The sequence below is a fragment of the Callithrix jacchus genome, chromosome 18 (genome assembly GCF_049354715.1).
Source record: "Callithrix jacchus isolate 240 chromosome 18, calJac240_pri, whole genome shotgun sequence".
NCBI lineage: Eukaryota > Metazoa > Chordata > Mammalia > Primates > Cebidae > Callithrix > Callithrix jacchus.
The window spans coordinates 42,132,709-42,147,377 of record NC_133519.1 but is presented as its reverse complement, the minus strand read 5'-3'; the positions used below and the strand labels follow the sequence as shown (position 1 = coordinate 42,147,377).

Sequence of the window (14,669 nt, the reverse complement as noted above, 5' to 3'; positions counted from 1 at the left end):
TCTTTAATAGCTGCCTTTTCTTGCTTAGCTTTATTATTACTAGTAAGATCCAAAACTAATCACTAATTACCTCAAACTCCTCTCAGAATGTTCAGATTTGTCAGATGTCCTTTTCTGCACATTTGTGAAGATATCTGTCCTGAGCCTTCTAATATATTCTAATCTGAGTGGTGCTGCAGCTATCATTCTAAGGCTTATTTTTCTTCTCTTACACACTGACTCTCCTGTTCATGTTGTTTGTAATCTTTCTTACTAGTTATAATTGTCCTCCTCTTCTTCCTCCTCCTCCTCTTCCTTACTTCGCTCCTCATCCTTCTCCCACATCATCCAGTAACTTTCCGAGAAAGTATGATGGCAAGTAAATATATTATGGTCTTGCATGCCTAAAAATGCCTTCTTTGTACCCTCACACTTGATGGATAGTTTGGATAGGTATCGCACCATTTTTTAATGGAAGCCTCAGAAAGTTAAATGGTAAAATGGTTTGACTAATTAGGAGAGATGCAACTTTAATATCTTTTTCCTTCTACTTCCTGAATTCATCATGACTTTGACGCTTCCCAGAAGCATTCATGTGGGCAAACAGCAGAGCTGATGAGTTTGCTTGGTGAAGGCAAGAGAAGGAACAGTGCTTGGTAGACCAGCCTTGATTCAAGCCAGATTCAATGAAAGCAGAGAATAAAGGTTCTTTTCTTTTCTGGTTCCTCTCTGTTAATGCCATGAAACAGCTTCACCTGATTTGGCAGATGATGTAGCTGACTGGAGGAAATTTCGTCTGCATAAAGCAAATAATTCCCTCTCAGGAAATCACTGACGATTATAACAATTAACAAATCAGAGGCTTGGATACGTGGACCAGAGCTTGGCGGACTCATCTTTTTCACTAAGCAATTTTTTCATTGGTCAGGAGTGTCAATTGTTGATCAGTGATCTATATGAGACCGTCCTGATGCCTGTATTTCTAGCTTTCTGGTTGAACACAGATGCCTTACAACCACAAGTTATCAGATGGGGCTATGAAGACCAATTTGAATATGGGAAGGGTACTGCATACATATTTCTGGTGTTGCCATACTACACGTTCTTAACAGGGCATTCTGAAATGCTAACTCTTTTGTCTCTATATGAACTGATTTTGGAAGTTTCATGTCTGTTGGTTTGCTCCAAATCCATGCTTGCTAAGGGAAGAAATAAAACCAAGGAGAATCATGGAGAATTTTAGATTTCCTTTGTTTTTTCATTTTTTCTTCTATGTATGCCTAGATTTAGCTTTAATAATCTGTCAGCATGACAGAATTTTCCTGTTTGCTTTCATATCAGATGTGGATTTCATTCCGCATTTTCTCGTTACTTCCTGTAGGTGGATTACGGCGTTCCATTCTGCCCTCTGGAATGGGAATTCCTTGCCTTTCTTTTGATCCTTTCATGCCTTTTGTCTTCATTCCAGGCCATGAGTTTGCTTTTTCTTCAGAGAGAAAAAAAATCAATTTCCTCTGGGCTAAAGAATGGCCTAGTGTTTTTATTAGTCCCCAATGCTCTGTTTTTCTTTTTTATAAAGTAGCATTTTTGAGGTCCATAGACAACCCTGAAACAACTACTTATTTAATTGCAGTGTCAAACTCAGCATCAGACACAGTTCAGGTTCCTTCTCCTCACCTGTCACTCAGCAGTGTTTTCTGATTGTCAGCTTTGTCCCTCTGTTGGACCCTCAGGCATCCAGATGTACCTCTGCAACAGAGAGCACTATGGCTACCTGCCCATCCCCCTGAAGCCCCATCAAACGCTGCAGGAGGACATCGAGAACCTCATCCACGTGCAGATTGAAGCAATGAGTGAGTGACCCAGGAGCGCAGGGCGGGGATGGCTCTCATTCCATTGCCACAGTGACCACACCAGCCACTTCCCTCCTCTTCCACGTTTCGAATCTCACAGCCATCAGTCTCTCCTGGCTGAATACATAGCTATTTATTTGTTCATTCTTTCCCAAACTTTTCCTGTGGGAAATATGAATATGACAAAGTCTCTGCCTTCTGGGAGCTTCCCATCCTAGAGGAGAGCTGGGTACAAAGTAAATACTTTCCAAAGGATCTGATAAGTGCTGTCATAGTGTTTTGTGGTATGGACTTAAATTCTAACTTGGCTGCTTTCTAATTATATGACTTTGAGCAAGTAGCCTTAGTTGTAAAATGGAAATAACGAACACTTCCAGGGTTTGGGGGCACATTCATTATGGTATATGTAAAAAGTCTAATACAGAAACGGTAATGATGACTTCAACTGAGTAGTAGCTCATGATGTAACAGATACCACTGTTACATCAGAAAATGCTAAGCACTTTTTGTACATTGTCTCATTAATCCTTGCAACAACTCAATGAAGGGGTTTTATTATACCCATATTAAAGATGAAAAGAAATGAAGTGTTGTTTTAAGTACCTTGCCCTAGATCATTCTGCTGAACAAATGACAGATTGGGATTTGAACACATCTTGCTATCTCCAAAGTTCATGTCCTTCAACACTATTGTTATTGCCTCTGGGTCTGGCATGATATATGAATTGCTCTGCTCTGTTATCAGTAGGTGTGATGTACAATGGTGGCTAAAAGAGAAAGCAACCAATCCACCTAACCTAGAGAAAGATGTTGAAAATGTCTTTCCAAAGCGGGGACCATTTTCTGTCATTCGTCAGTAGAGCATAGGAGGTGTGTATGTGAGCAGTGGAGGTGGGAAGGGAGGAACAGCAGGAACTGAAGCTAGAGGGTGGACAGGAGCCCCATCAGGAGACTCTAATGTATAAGAAGCTGTTTGGGCTTTAGCTGAAAGGATAGGAGCTCTCAAAAAGATTTTAGCACAGAAATGTCAGGTCGAATTTGGATTTAGAAAGGTCACGATAGTGACAAGAGAAGTGTAGGTGGAGCGTGCATGAGCAGTGGCTGCTGGTCTCAGGCCAGAGGTGAAGAGACCACTGGACATTTCATGGCTACTGGGAAAAAGGTGGTGAGGACCTGAGCTAGAGCAGTAGCAGTGAAAATGGAGAGGAAGGAAGAGAAGCTCAGGATGTAAGCTTGTAAGGACCTAGCCAAAGGTTGGTAGTAGGTGGATAAGCAAAAGGGAGGCATAGAGAAAACTCCCAAGATCTGTCTTGAGTGTCTGAGGGTGATTTTAGGAACTTTAAATGGAATAGGACATGTAGAAAAAAGGAGGGTTTTGAAAAGAGAGACTGTGGCTGGGCACTGTGGCTCATGTCTGTAATCCCAGCATTTTGGGAGGCCAAGGTGGGTGGATCACCTGAGGTCAGGAGTTTGAGATCAGCCTGGCCAACATGGTGAAACCCTGTCTCTACTAAAAATACAAAAGTAAGCCAGGTGTGGTGGTGTACATCTGTATTCCCAGCTATGCAGGAGGCTGAGGCAGGAGGCAGAGGTTGCAGTAAGCCGAGATTGCGCCATTGCACACCAGCCTGAGTGACAAAGCGAGACTCAGTCTCAAAAAAAAAAAGGAAAAGAAAAGAGAGATCATGAGTTTATTTTTAGATCCATTGAGTTGTCTATGAGTATCTGTTTCCCATTCTCTTGCTCCTATGCTATAAATTCCTTTTTTATCATGTTAGTCTCAGGACCTACACATTGTCTGTCACCTGGTAGATACCCAGTAAATATTTGTTGAAGGACTGAATGAATGGTGATGAAATGACTGAATAAGGAGCTAGTTCACTGTGACAGTGTTTCTTGAACCAGTCCTCAGGAATCTCCTTCGTGAATTTCTTTAACACATACTTTTTTGCTGCTTTCCCTATGTTCTAGGCCCTACAGGGTATGGGTAGCATCTTATTGCTTTGTATCCCAAGCACCTAGCACAGTGCCTGGAATGCAGTTGTTACAAAAATAATATCTGCTGAACGCATGAACAGATGAGGAAATGAATGAATGAAAACTGTATTGACAAGAGCACTGACCTCAAAGCCAGAACAATGGGCTCGAACTTAGGTGCTGTCACTTATGAAGAGAGAATCACCTTTCAGGACTTTAGTTTCTGCATCTATAGAGTGGTTTTATATGCTTGAGATGAGAAAATAAAATAATGCATCAACTCCACAAAATAATGAGGTGTTGCTATTATTATGACTCCATTTAGCTCTTGATAAAGTGCTGTCCCATCATCCCTGTTTCATGGCTGTCGGTCTTGACTCCCAAGTAAGGAGAGTCTCTCTGGCCTCAGAGAGAGACCAGCCAGAGCCTTATGTTCTCTTGTTTTCTCCCACAGGGCTGAGAGTACAAGTTCTCGGTACACAGAAATGCACACGTGGTCAATAAAGATTTTAATGATTGCAAATTACAAATATGCACAACACCATGCTAGCCAGGTAGAGTTCATCTGAGAAGAACCTGTAAATTATGCCTTTCATCATTGGTCTCCCAACACATGCCACCTCTAGTGCTAAGCACTTCACATACCACATTTATTTTTATACTTACCTCCTTCTCTGAATTTTAAAAATATAGAACATAATCAAATAAGAAAATGTTGAAAAATAAAATTTTGAGAAATATGGTTTGGAGGTCCATGTAAGATCAATAAAATATTGGTAATGGCAAAATCCTATCAGTCAAGTATCCTTCTCTAATAAAAAATTAACTAAATGTTAGAAACACTTTGCATAGTACCTGGAACCCAATGAGCAGTAAATAAATGGCTGCTAATTGTGTTATTAGACTATATTGATTGAAGAATAGGAATGGAGTGTCTAATATTCTGGCTTCCCTGGGCCATACTGGAAGAAGAATTGCCTTGGGCCACACCTAAAATATACTAACACTAGCAATAGATGATGAGCTAAAAAAAAAAATCACAAAGAAAATCTCATAATATTTTAAGAAAGTTTACAAATTTGTATTGGGTCACATTCAGAGCCCTCCTGTGCCACATATGGCCTGCGGGCCACAGGTTGGACAAGCTTGCATTAGAAATGCATTTTATTCATGAGCAAACACAGAATGCCTATAATGTATGTGTCGTCTATGAAGGTACTGGGGATTCAAAACATTTTATGATCAATTTTCTGTCTTCGGGTACTTATGATTTAATAGGAGAAACAAGATAGATGTTTAAAAAAAACAAACAATGCAGTCTAGCATTTTGAGAAAGGAGAAAATATCAAAGCAATCAAAATTTGGGATAGAGAGAGATTGCTGTGGCCTGTGTGATCCAGGAGAGCCTCAAGTCCTAATGATTCTTTATTTATTTATTGCATTTTAGGTTTTGAGGTACATGTGAAGAACATGCAAGATAGTTGCATAGGTACACACGTGTCAGTGTGATTTGCTGCCTTCCTCCCCTTCACCTATATCTGGGACTTCTCCCCATGCTATCTCTCCCCAACTCTCCCCATGCTGTCCCTCCCCTATTCCCCCCAGCTGACCCCAGTGTGTAGTGCTGATTCTTAAGCTAAGCTTGGGTAAAAGTGTAGAATTTAAACAAGAGGAGTGGTACAGTGGTACAGTCAGAGGAAAAAGACTGAGAAAAGACAAAGTAGTCTCATGAGACTTTGAAGGAAAGCTGACTTAAAACAGTAGGCAGAAATAAAGTCTGGTAGGGTGGGGTGGCTTCATTGCTGTGGTCCTTGAATGCTCAACTAAAGAAGAAGGCCCATCCTAAGGAGCCGATGAAGGTGTCAGAAGAGAGAATCGGGATGTAAGCATTTATTCAAACCACACTGTACCTTGTACAAATTGTTCAAGATACTGGGCACACAGCAGTGAACAAAATAGGCAGACAGCCTGCCAATAGGAAACTTATATTCTAACACGGAGAGTTAGACAACAGACACTATATCTAGGAAGCAGACACATGAATATTTGGGAAAAGAATGTCCGAAGTGGAGTGAAGAGGACATGTAAAGGCTGTTAGACAGGAAAAGCTTGGGGTGTTCCAGGGACAAAAAGCCAGAGTGGTTGGGGTATAGAGAATGAGTTGGGTCAAGGGAGATGAGATCATGGAAGAAGAAATTTCTAGATCATGCAGAACATTCTGGCCATGGTAAGGAATTTAGATTTTACTCAAAGAGTAATGGGAATCCGTGGAAGGGTGGGGGGTGGGGGGTGGGGGTGGCCTGATGTGACTTGTGCATCTTGAAGTATCGTTTGGGCTGTGGTGTGGATACCAGAGTGTAGGGGACCAGTACCTCTCTCCTGGTGAGACATGATGGTAATTGGGATGTGAGCTATAGCAGGGAGGTAATGAGAAACAGACAGATTGAGGATATATTTTGGTGGTAGAGCCAATAGGACTTACAGAGACCTGGATGCAGTCCATGAAGGGAAGAAAGGAATCAAGAATGAGTCCAGGATTTTAGCCTAATATACCATTTACTGAGATGGGAAAGACTTTACGGAAAAAAGACTGGAAAGTGGGGAGGTAGTTTTGGCCACGTAAGCTTAAGATATTTATTAGACATTTAAATAGAAAAGTTAGAAGATAATTGGATATGTGAGTCTGGAGTTCAGGGAAGAGACTCCAGCTAGAGACAGACATTTAGAATCATCAGCATCAAAAGAATATCTGAAACCATGGAACAGTGTGGACTCATGTAGTAAAAGAACTTGGGACGAGAAGAGGACAGATCCCTGGGGAAGACAAACAGCCAGAGAGCTGAGAGGAAAAATTGAGAAGTGTTTCAAGAAAGAGCCAAGGAAAATGAGGATAAAGAATTATTCACTGGTTCTGTCAAGATAGAGGTCTCTGTGATGTCCTTGATAAGGACCACTTCAATGTGTCCTCAATGATGAGGACACAAATCCATTCAAGTGGACTGAAGAGAAGCCAATGTGGAAACAAGAAAGCTGAATCTTGATGGGATGGGGAATGGAGAAATAACATGGAGGCTGTTGGGGGTGAGAAGTCAAGGGAAAGGTTTTCCCGGTTGAGTTTGGTTTGTCTGTTTGCACCGTTTTTTCTTTTTCTTTTAAATGGAAATGTAGCAGTATGCTTGTATGCTAATCACAAGTATCCAATATATAAGGAGATCTTGACGATGTAGAAGAGACAGTAATTGTAAGACAAAAACAATACGGTTTTTGTCCTAGCCTGTAGCCCGGGACAATATTAGAGGCTATACTAGATAGAAACTTCATCTCCTGTGGCAGATTGGATGGCAGAATGCATCCGTACACATGCGGTTTGGTTGGTGGACTTCAGGTCGATTGAAAAGCTGGATCTAATTTGATTTTGAATGTTTTCTTTCTGACGTATATAGTCCAGTCATGAGCTAGACAGAGATTTTGTAGATTTCAGGAGAGAAGGCATAAGACACAATCTCTCAGAGAGTGGGAAAATAAGTTTACTGTGGGAGGACAGTTACATAACTTGGTGGTATCAAGTGCCAACCAATTTGACATCTGTGGTTGTAGCTTTGAAGTGACTCGGTCAACACAATTGTGTATGTTTCTCACAGTAGTCCTCTTGATGCTGAGTAAGTGGGCAACTGGATTTAACCAGGATTAGGGTTTTATCAGGCATCAGTGGATGAGAATTGAAAATGTTGTGAAAAGCATGGTCAGGGAGTTTCGGAGTTGTAGACTGGAGATTTAGAAATCAGAGTGGAAGGATTTGAGTGAGGTGGGAGAAGGGTTATGACAGCAATAACTAACACCTATTCAAAGTGCTCTTCCCATCTCTTTTCATGTGGTAACTCATTTAGTACATTCGAAGCTGTACAGAGAATTCGGGGATGTGCCTCCAATGGGAGATGAATGACAGGAGACCAGATCTTGTAAAGATGCTAGATTTAAATGGTTTATAAACATGAGGAGATTGCTCTTGCAAATTACAGCGTAAGGTGATAGGAAGTCTCAGGTACCTGTTCTCATATTGACATTTTGAGACAACAGCACATCATCTGAATATTACTAAGATAATTGTATTTGAAGTCAGATCTAACAGTGAGTTCCAGTTCTGCTAATCACTCAGTATTTGAACTTGGAGAAGTCTACATCTGGCTTGGTCTCAGTTTCTTTATTTGTAAAAACAATCGCCACAGAAAGTGAAGGTAAAATTACATGGTGACTATGAAAACACCTAGCAAGCTATTTAAGCCCTTAACTGTAGTGCTGAGTGTGCCAGTTATGGTTGAGAACAGAGCTGTGCAGCGGAAGATTATTTTGACAACAGTGTGAATGATTGATTAGAATAGAAAAGACTGAGACATGTGAGTGTTTGAAAAAAATAAAACACAGCCCAGGCACAGTGGGTAAGGACCTGAGGCAGGCTACAGCGATGGAAGAAGTTCAGGAGAAGGTATAGAGAAGAAGCGTTACGATTTGATCCAAGTATAGTCTGTCAAGTACTTTTCCAGATACAACTGGGCTTAAACAACTCAAATGAGCTACTCTGGACCCAGCCCAGTTGCCTGGTTGGCTAGTATCAGTGGCCAGCAAGGACTAGCTCTGGGGGTGATGTGGAGTGTGCATTAAGAGCTCCGGCGCAGGAGCTCAGACCTGTGTTCAAATACCAGCTCTATCAGCTCTGTGGTCTTGGGCAAGTTATTTAACGTTTGTTTCCTTGTCTGTAAAATAGACGCACTCGTACATATCCCATGGTACATGTGAACATTAACTATATGTCAAGTGTCACTCACAGAACTCTGGGTTCTGGGAGTGATAAGATCTCTGTAACAATGGCTGTAATTATTCACATTAGATCCTGAAACTATCCAGAAAGCAGTGAGGCCCATTGTCCCAAGTGGTAGTACAAGGGAAGGATTATTTCCAGGAAGGGATTTGATGACAGACCAGATCAATTATGAATGATGGAGTCAGAAATGACCACCGACAGAAGCCAGGACATACCTAATCTTCAAGTCTGTTGTCAGCAAAGATGCATCCTTCTCCCCGCAGACTGTTTCTTAGGTCCAATTCACTGTATCACTTTTGTTTTCCTCTGTGGCTTACTGCCGCCTTCAGTGGCAAAACTCAAGCACACTTCTCTGATATTTTTGCTCAATGATGACTTTCAGGAGCCACCCACTTGTGGCTTTTGTGCAACACTTCTCCTGTGAATGCCTAAGTTTGATGGAAACAAAGTGGCTAAAAGCAGTCTCTTTGGCTGAAATGTTAAAGCCATGTAGGCCATGTGAGTCCAATGGAGACCAGCAGCCTAGAACAGGTAACTCAAAATATAATGTCCTCCCAAGTCTCAGGCCCCAGGAGGGAAAGCTAGACAGCTTCTCAGATAATATCATGCACAAGAGGAAGCTGGTACATTAAGTTTCTTTCTCTTAAAAACCTAACCGTGTACGAGGTGGACCCTCCCAGTTGATTTTAAAAGAAACTAATAAGGAGTGGAGTGGAGCAGAAAGGACCAGACTATTCTGGGCTGCTCTTGGGAAGAGAAACACGTGCCCTGCATGCTCACAGAAATGTGACTGTGTCAAGTTTGAAGTAATGAGACCAACTCTTGTGTTTGGCCTAAGAACTCCGTCTCACTATGTTCTAGCATTTCACATCATCTGCCAATAAATAAAATTGGATGTCAGGGTTTCTGTGTAGTATCTCAGTGAAGTTAAACAGATCATACCCTTTGGACAGTGTCTCAGGATGGGCAAAGTTATGCTAGAATATAAAAATCTGACTTCAGACAATAATGACTTATTTCTTGCCATCCAAGTCTGCAGAGCTCGTGTCTTTCCTCATTGCTGCCCTCCATGTGTTGATGCGGCATTCCAGGCTGTTTCCAATTCGCAGCTGCTCCATATCCACGTATGCAGCTACGAGCTCAGTGGTGGGACAGGGACAGGGTGGGACAGGGACAGGGTTGGGGGAGCTCTTGGAGACTGGAGCAGCAGCACTGCACTGTAAACTTTCCCCAGAAAGTCACAAAGCCCTGAATAACTTCAAGGGCAAGAGAATGTATTCCTCTCCTGTGCCTGGAATAGAGGTTACAGTAGTAATGGCCATCACCCATACTTCTTTCAACAACCCAGTTACCAGCTCACATTTTAAATTTTCTTTGTATTAGCCCTTTAAGGAAAATCAAATGAGTACTTTGAATTTGTATAATACTAAAAATTCTTCAAGGCCTTTTCTGATTTCTTAACTGATATTACTTCCAATCTTTAAAATACATAGTTTGCAAAGGAAGCTTTTTTAGAGTATCAAGTAAATAAAACTTTCATTGCTTAAGAAGCAGTGTCACTCCCAGCTGGAATCTGCCCATTACCCCTGTCTCCAGTTCTGGGATGTGGGCCAGCCCTCCATGGTAAGATTCTGTTATAGCAGAGGACGTTTTGCGCACCCACAGCTAAACCTGCCTGGGTAGGATAAAAATAGTCCCACACTTTGACAATTTTAAATGTAGAGAAAAAAGTGTTTTTCAGTAAAATTTCTAGCCTATTTCTGAGCTCCGTCATCATGGGCCATAGTAATAGCTATGAATTGTTGAGCATTGACTATGCTAAAATGGTGAGTGCTTTGCATGCAGGTCTCATTTAAATTTTATAACACAGATACACTTATATTATCCCAATTTTACGCCAAAGAAATGAACTTAACAAGGTCCCCTCACTCTCCTACTCCTTCACAAACTAAGATTTGGACCCAGATCATCTGACTCTGGAGCCCTTCCTCTTAACCATTATCCTAAACTGCCTCTTAAATATTCTTGAAAAAGGTCTTAAGGGAAGTGGAGCAAATGTCACAATCTCCATATGAACAAATGTTCTTGAAACCAGTGCCCTGACCAGCAGGGTTCCCATGTGGCCACTCAGTCCTGAAGAACTGCTGCCATCATTCCACGCTCTGTATTTCCAAGTTGTACTCCAGCCTTAGAGGTCAGGCATGCGGATACAATTCTGATTTCTGACCCTTTCATTAACAAAGCACTCTGTATGTTTCTTGTGTCTTCCAGTTGATCGTCCTCCAATGGAACCCTCCCAGTATGTCTCAGTTGTCCCTAAATATCCAGACAAGATGGGATTTGATGAGGTAGGAAAGGTGTCTATATGTGTGTGCATGTGCATGTGTGTGCAGGCTTATGTGTCCGTTTTGGAACACAAGCCTGAGCTTGCATCTGAGACTCAGCAAGATTTTGCTTCGTTGCTGAAATGGCTCTGAGGTCTTGCAAAAACTACTTGGTTTTTGTTGTTCCTTAGTTACTTTATCTTTGTTTTTTTTTTTTTTGAGACGGAGTTTCGCTCTTGTTACCCAGGCTGGAGTGCAATGGCGCGATCTCGGCTCACCGCAACCTCCGCCTCCTGGGTTCAGGCAATTCTCCTGCCTCAGCCTCCTGAGTAGCTGGGATTACAGGCACGCGCCACCATGCCCAGCTAATTTTTTGTATTTTTAGTAGAGACGGGGTTTCACCATGTTGACCAGGATGTTCTGGATCTCTTGACCTCGTGATCCACTCGCCTTGGCCTCCCAAAGTGCTGGGATTACAGGCATGAGCCACCATAGCCGGGCTACTTTATCTTAAAAATAGGAGGATCATGATAAAAGGTAGTTAATTATTTACTCAGAAATAAATTACCATTTAGTAATGAAAGTAAATTTGATATTTTCTAGGAGCAGATATTGCCATATTTTTTAATCAACCTTTTAATCAAAGTTCACGAGTAAGGTGGACAGGATACATGTTTTAGATATGGAGGACTTTAACTTCATTCTGCCACATCGAGCAAGTGGAAACTATTCTGGAACTTTCTGTGCTTTATTTTCTCTCTACTATTCTTCCCTGGGAAAAGGTTGGAGAGCAGGATTGAGAGGACAAAGAAAGAAAAAAAATTGTTCTAAAATTCTGACTTTCAGCAGACAAGAACTTCCTAGTGATATTCTAAGGGTTGTATTATTGAGTTTTAGTTGTATAAGGAATGAAGCAAACATATTAAGAGGTTTCTTTCCTGACGATGTGCATAACAGATACTTGGCAGGAATTGTGACTCCACATCACCGACTCTCTCATGGGTCCCTCCTATAGCTGCCAAACAGTATTCAGAGGAGCTCGGTGGTCTAGACGCTAGGGCGGTGCCTCAGGAATCCACACACTGAGAATTCTTCCGTGGACTCTGGATATGTTGCAGATCAGCCTTTGAGCTGGGTGCTCATCGCCACTGCTTAATCGAAGGAAGATGCCTTGTTTGTCACATGGTAACATATACATACATGTCCCCAAAGTACAGTCTTCTCAAAGGGATTTGACACTGGAACTGGGAATCAAGATTTCTCCCATAAAACTGATTTAGAGCTAGACCTAAGGAATGGGGAAAGAGTATTTCATGAATATTAAATGGAGAAGAGTTAACAGCTACTATGCTGTTTCCACAGAGGGCGGAATGAGAAGAGATGAACTACATGTAGTGAGGAATCAGACTCATTCGCAAATAGTTTTCAAAAATGATCAGGGTTACAGAGAAGGTTGTCCCACACCCAGAGTGGACCAGCTTCCACATGTAACTGTAGCTGTCCTTCCCTGCATCCCTCTCTTGGTTGCCTAGGAGAAAGAACCCAAGTGTCCTTACGCAGATTTATTTTTCCTCCTAAAAACATTCCTATGAGGACCAAACCAAAGAAACAAAATAAGACAAAAACGAAGATCATCCAGGTCTGGTCGTCCTTGGGCAGGACACGGTGTAAGGACCGGGTCACTCCTAGAGCCCTTCAGGAAAGAGCTAACTCCGTGAAGTGGCACGGGCTCAGAGACTCTGCTTTCCTGAGTCTGCGGTAGTCTCCTCTCTATGGAACAGATAGCATGGTGGAGAAAGGGCTTTTCAGGGGCCTTTCTATCCTCCTAGGACTCTGTGACCTCATTGGTGGTGTCTGGGCTGCATTTGGCTGTGAGGCGCTTTTTTCTGTTTACGGTTCACTAAGTATGAGCGAACTGTCTGTGTTTTTCCTTCGTGGCTACAGTTTTATTGCACTTGTCCTGGCAGGGACTGCAACTGGATTGTTATTTACTAAAAGTCTCCCCAGACTAGAGATCTCTGATTTGGGGGACCTTTTTGGATGCATTTTTGTTGATTTTTTTGTTCTGTTTCTTCTGTTCTCCTACAGTGACCCCGGATGGTTCCATGTTTATTCCTTAGAAAATACCCTTTCCTTTCCATATCTGGAAAATTAGGGGATGAGACATGATCCGTCACAGTATGAGTCTGACTAAAACAACACAATCCATTAAGTTATAAAGTCCAAAGTAATGAGGCAAATAGAGTAACCACAGAATATTATGTTTTTTACAGAATAATTACCCAGTTAGGTAAACAAGGAAGGTAATAAAATTAGGATGCACATAATCTACTTGGCCTTAAATCAGGTGGACAATTTTTTCAAAGAGAACATCTTGCTCCTCCATCAGTTTCTATGCCCAGGGATTTATAAATGGATATAAATGACAATATTTTGCAAGGAAGGGTTGAAATTTTAGTTAGTGTAGCTTTTAATTCCATTGAATATATATATATATATATATATATAAATGACTGCATTCAGAATGACATGTGAACCAAACCTTAACACGGTACAATCTGAACTCATGACTGGTTCTAAGACAACATTTCTCCTTTATTCTGGCCATAGCAGAAAGCCTATTTTATTATAAAACACCATCTCAGATGTTTTAATCTGTACTGAATTTGAAGGATGAGTTTGTTCACCTTCCTATTTTTTACAGAACTGGACCCAGAAACATTAATGTCTTCCTCAAAGTCATCCAGATGGTTAGTCAGGATGAAGTCACTACCACCTGACTTATTTCTGTAGTTTCTGCCTTACTATGCTATGTGTCATCATTTCTCACTGGCAGTTAAAGTCACTAGTTTAACATTTAAAGTGAGTTTCTTACTGCTTGTAGCTAAAGGACCTTATTAAAACATTGATTTACCTGTAATGGCATTCACAAAGCTTTAGGTACTTCTGTGGTTCATTAAATCTGGGAATAGTGAGGACATCTTCACTATCTGTAACTCTTGTTGTCCTTATAAAAAATGAGTTGGCTGTAAATGTGTACACTTATTTCTGGTTCTCTATTCTGTTCCATTGGTCTGTGTTTTGTATGTTCTTATGTCAGTACCATGCTGTTTTGGTTACTATAGCTTTGTAGCATATTTTGAAGGCAGGTAGTATGCTGCCTCAAACTTTGTTCTTTTTGCTCAGAATAGCTTTGGCTGTTCAGGATCTTTTGTGGTTCCATGAAAATTTTAGGATTTTTTTTTCTTTTTCTATGAAAAATATCATTTGTATTTTGGTAGGAATTGCATCGAATCTGTTTATCACTTTTGATAGTATGGACATTTTAGCAATATTTATTCTTTCAATCTGTGAACATGGGATATCTTTTTATTTTTAATGTCCTTCCATTTCTTTTATGTGTGTTTTATAGTTTTCATTATAAAGATCTTTAACTTCTTTGGTTAAATTTATTTCTAAGTATTATTAATTTTTTGTAGCTATTATAAATGGGATTGTTTTTTCTATTTCTTTTTCAGATTGTTTGTTGTTAGCATGTATAAATACTAATAATTTTTGTTTGTTGATTTTGTATCATGTAACTTCACTGAAGCTGTTTATCAATTCTAATGGTTTTTTGGTGGAGTCTTTAGGTTTTTCTAAACATGGGATCATGTTGTTCTTTGATCTCTTAAAGAGCAGCTTTTTTAAACTTCCCTATTTCAAGAGAAGGGAGAA

At 40.8% G+C, this 14,669-nt stretch overlaps 1 protein-coding gene across 8 annotated transcripts in view; it reads left to right on the top strand.

Annotated features, from left to right (window-relative positions):
* The window catches only part of COLGALT2 (collagen beta(1-O)galactosyltransferase 2), a 110,628-nt gene that overhangs the window by 77,547 nt on the left and 18,412 nt on the right, over nt 1-14,669 (top strand). For 7 of the 8 annotated variants that reach the window (XR_013529000.1, XR_013528999.1, XR_013528998.1 and 4 more), the window contains exons 6-7: nt 1,713-1,832; nt 10,900-10,976. Coding sequence is in view for 4 of the 8 variants with exons in the window: in XM_008984851.5 (XP_008983099.3) it covers nt 1,713-1,832; nt 10,900-10,976 (197 nt within the window). In the remaining 4 variants the exon portion in view is untranslated. The remainder of the gene's footprint in view (nt 1-1,712; nt 1,833-10,899; nt 10,977-14,669) is intronic. The other variant, XM_017966011.4, reaches the window with a different exon arrangement.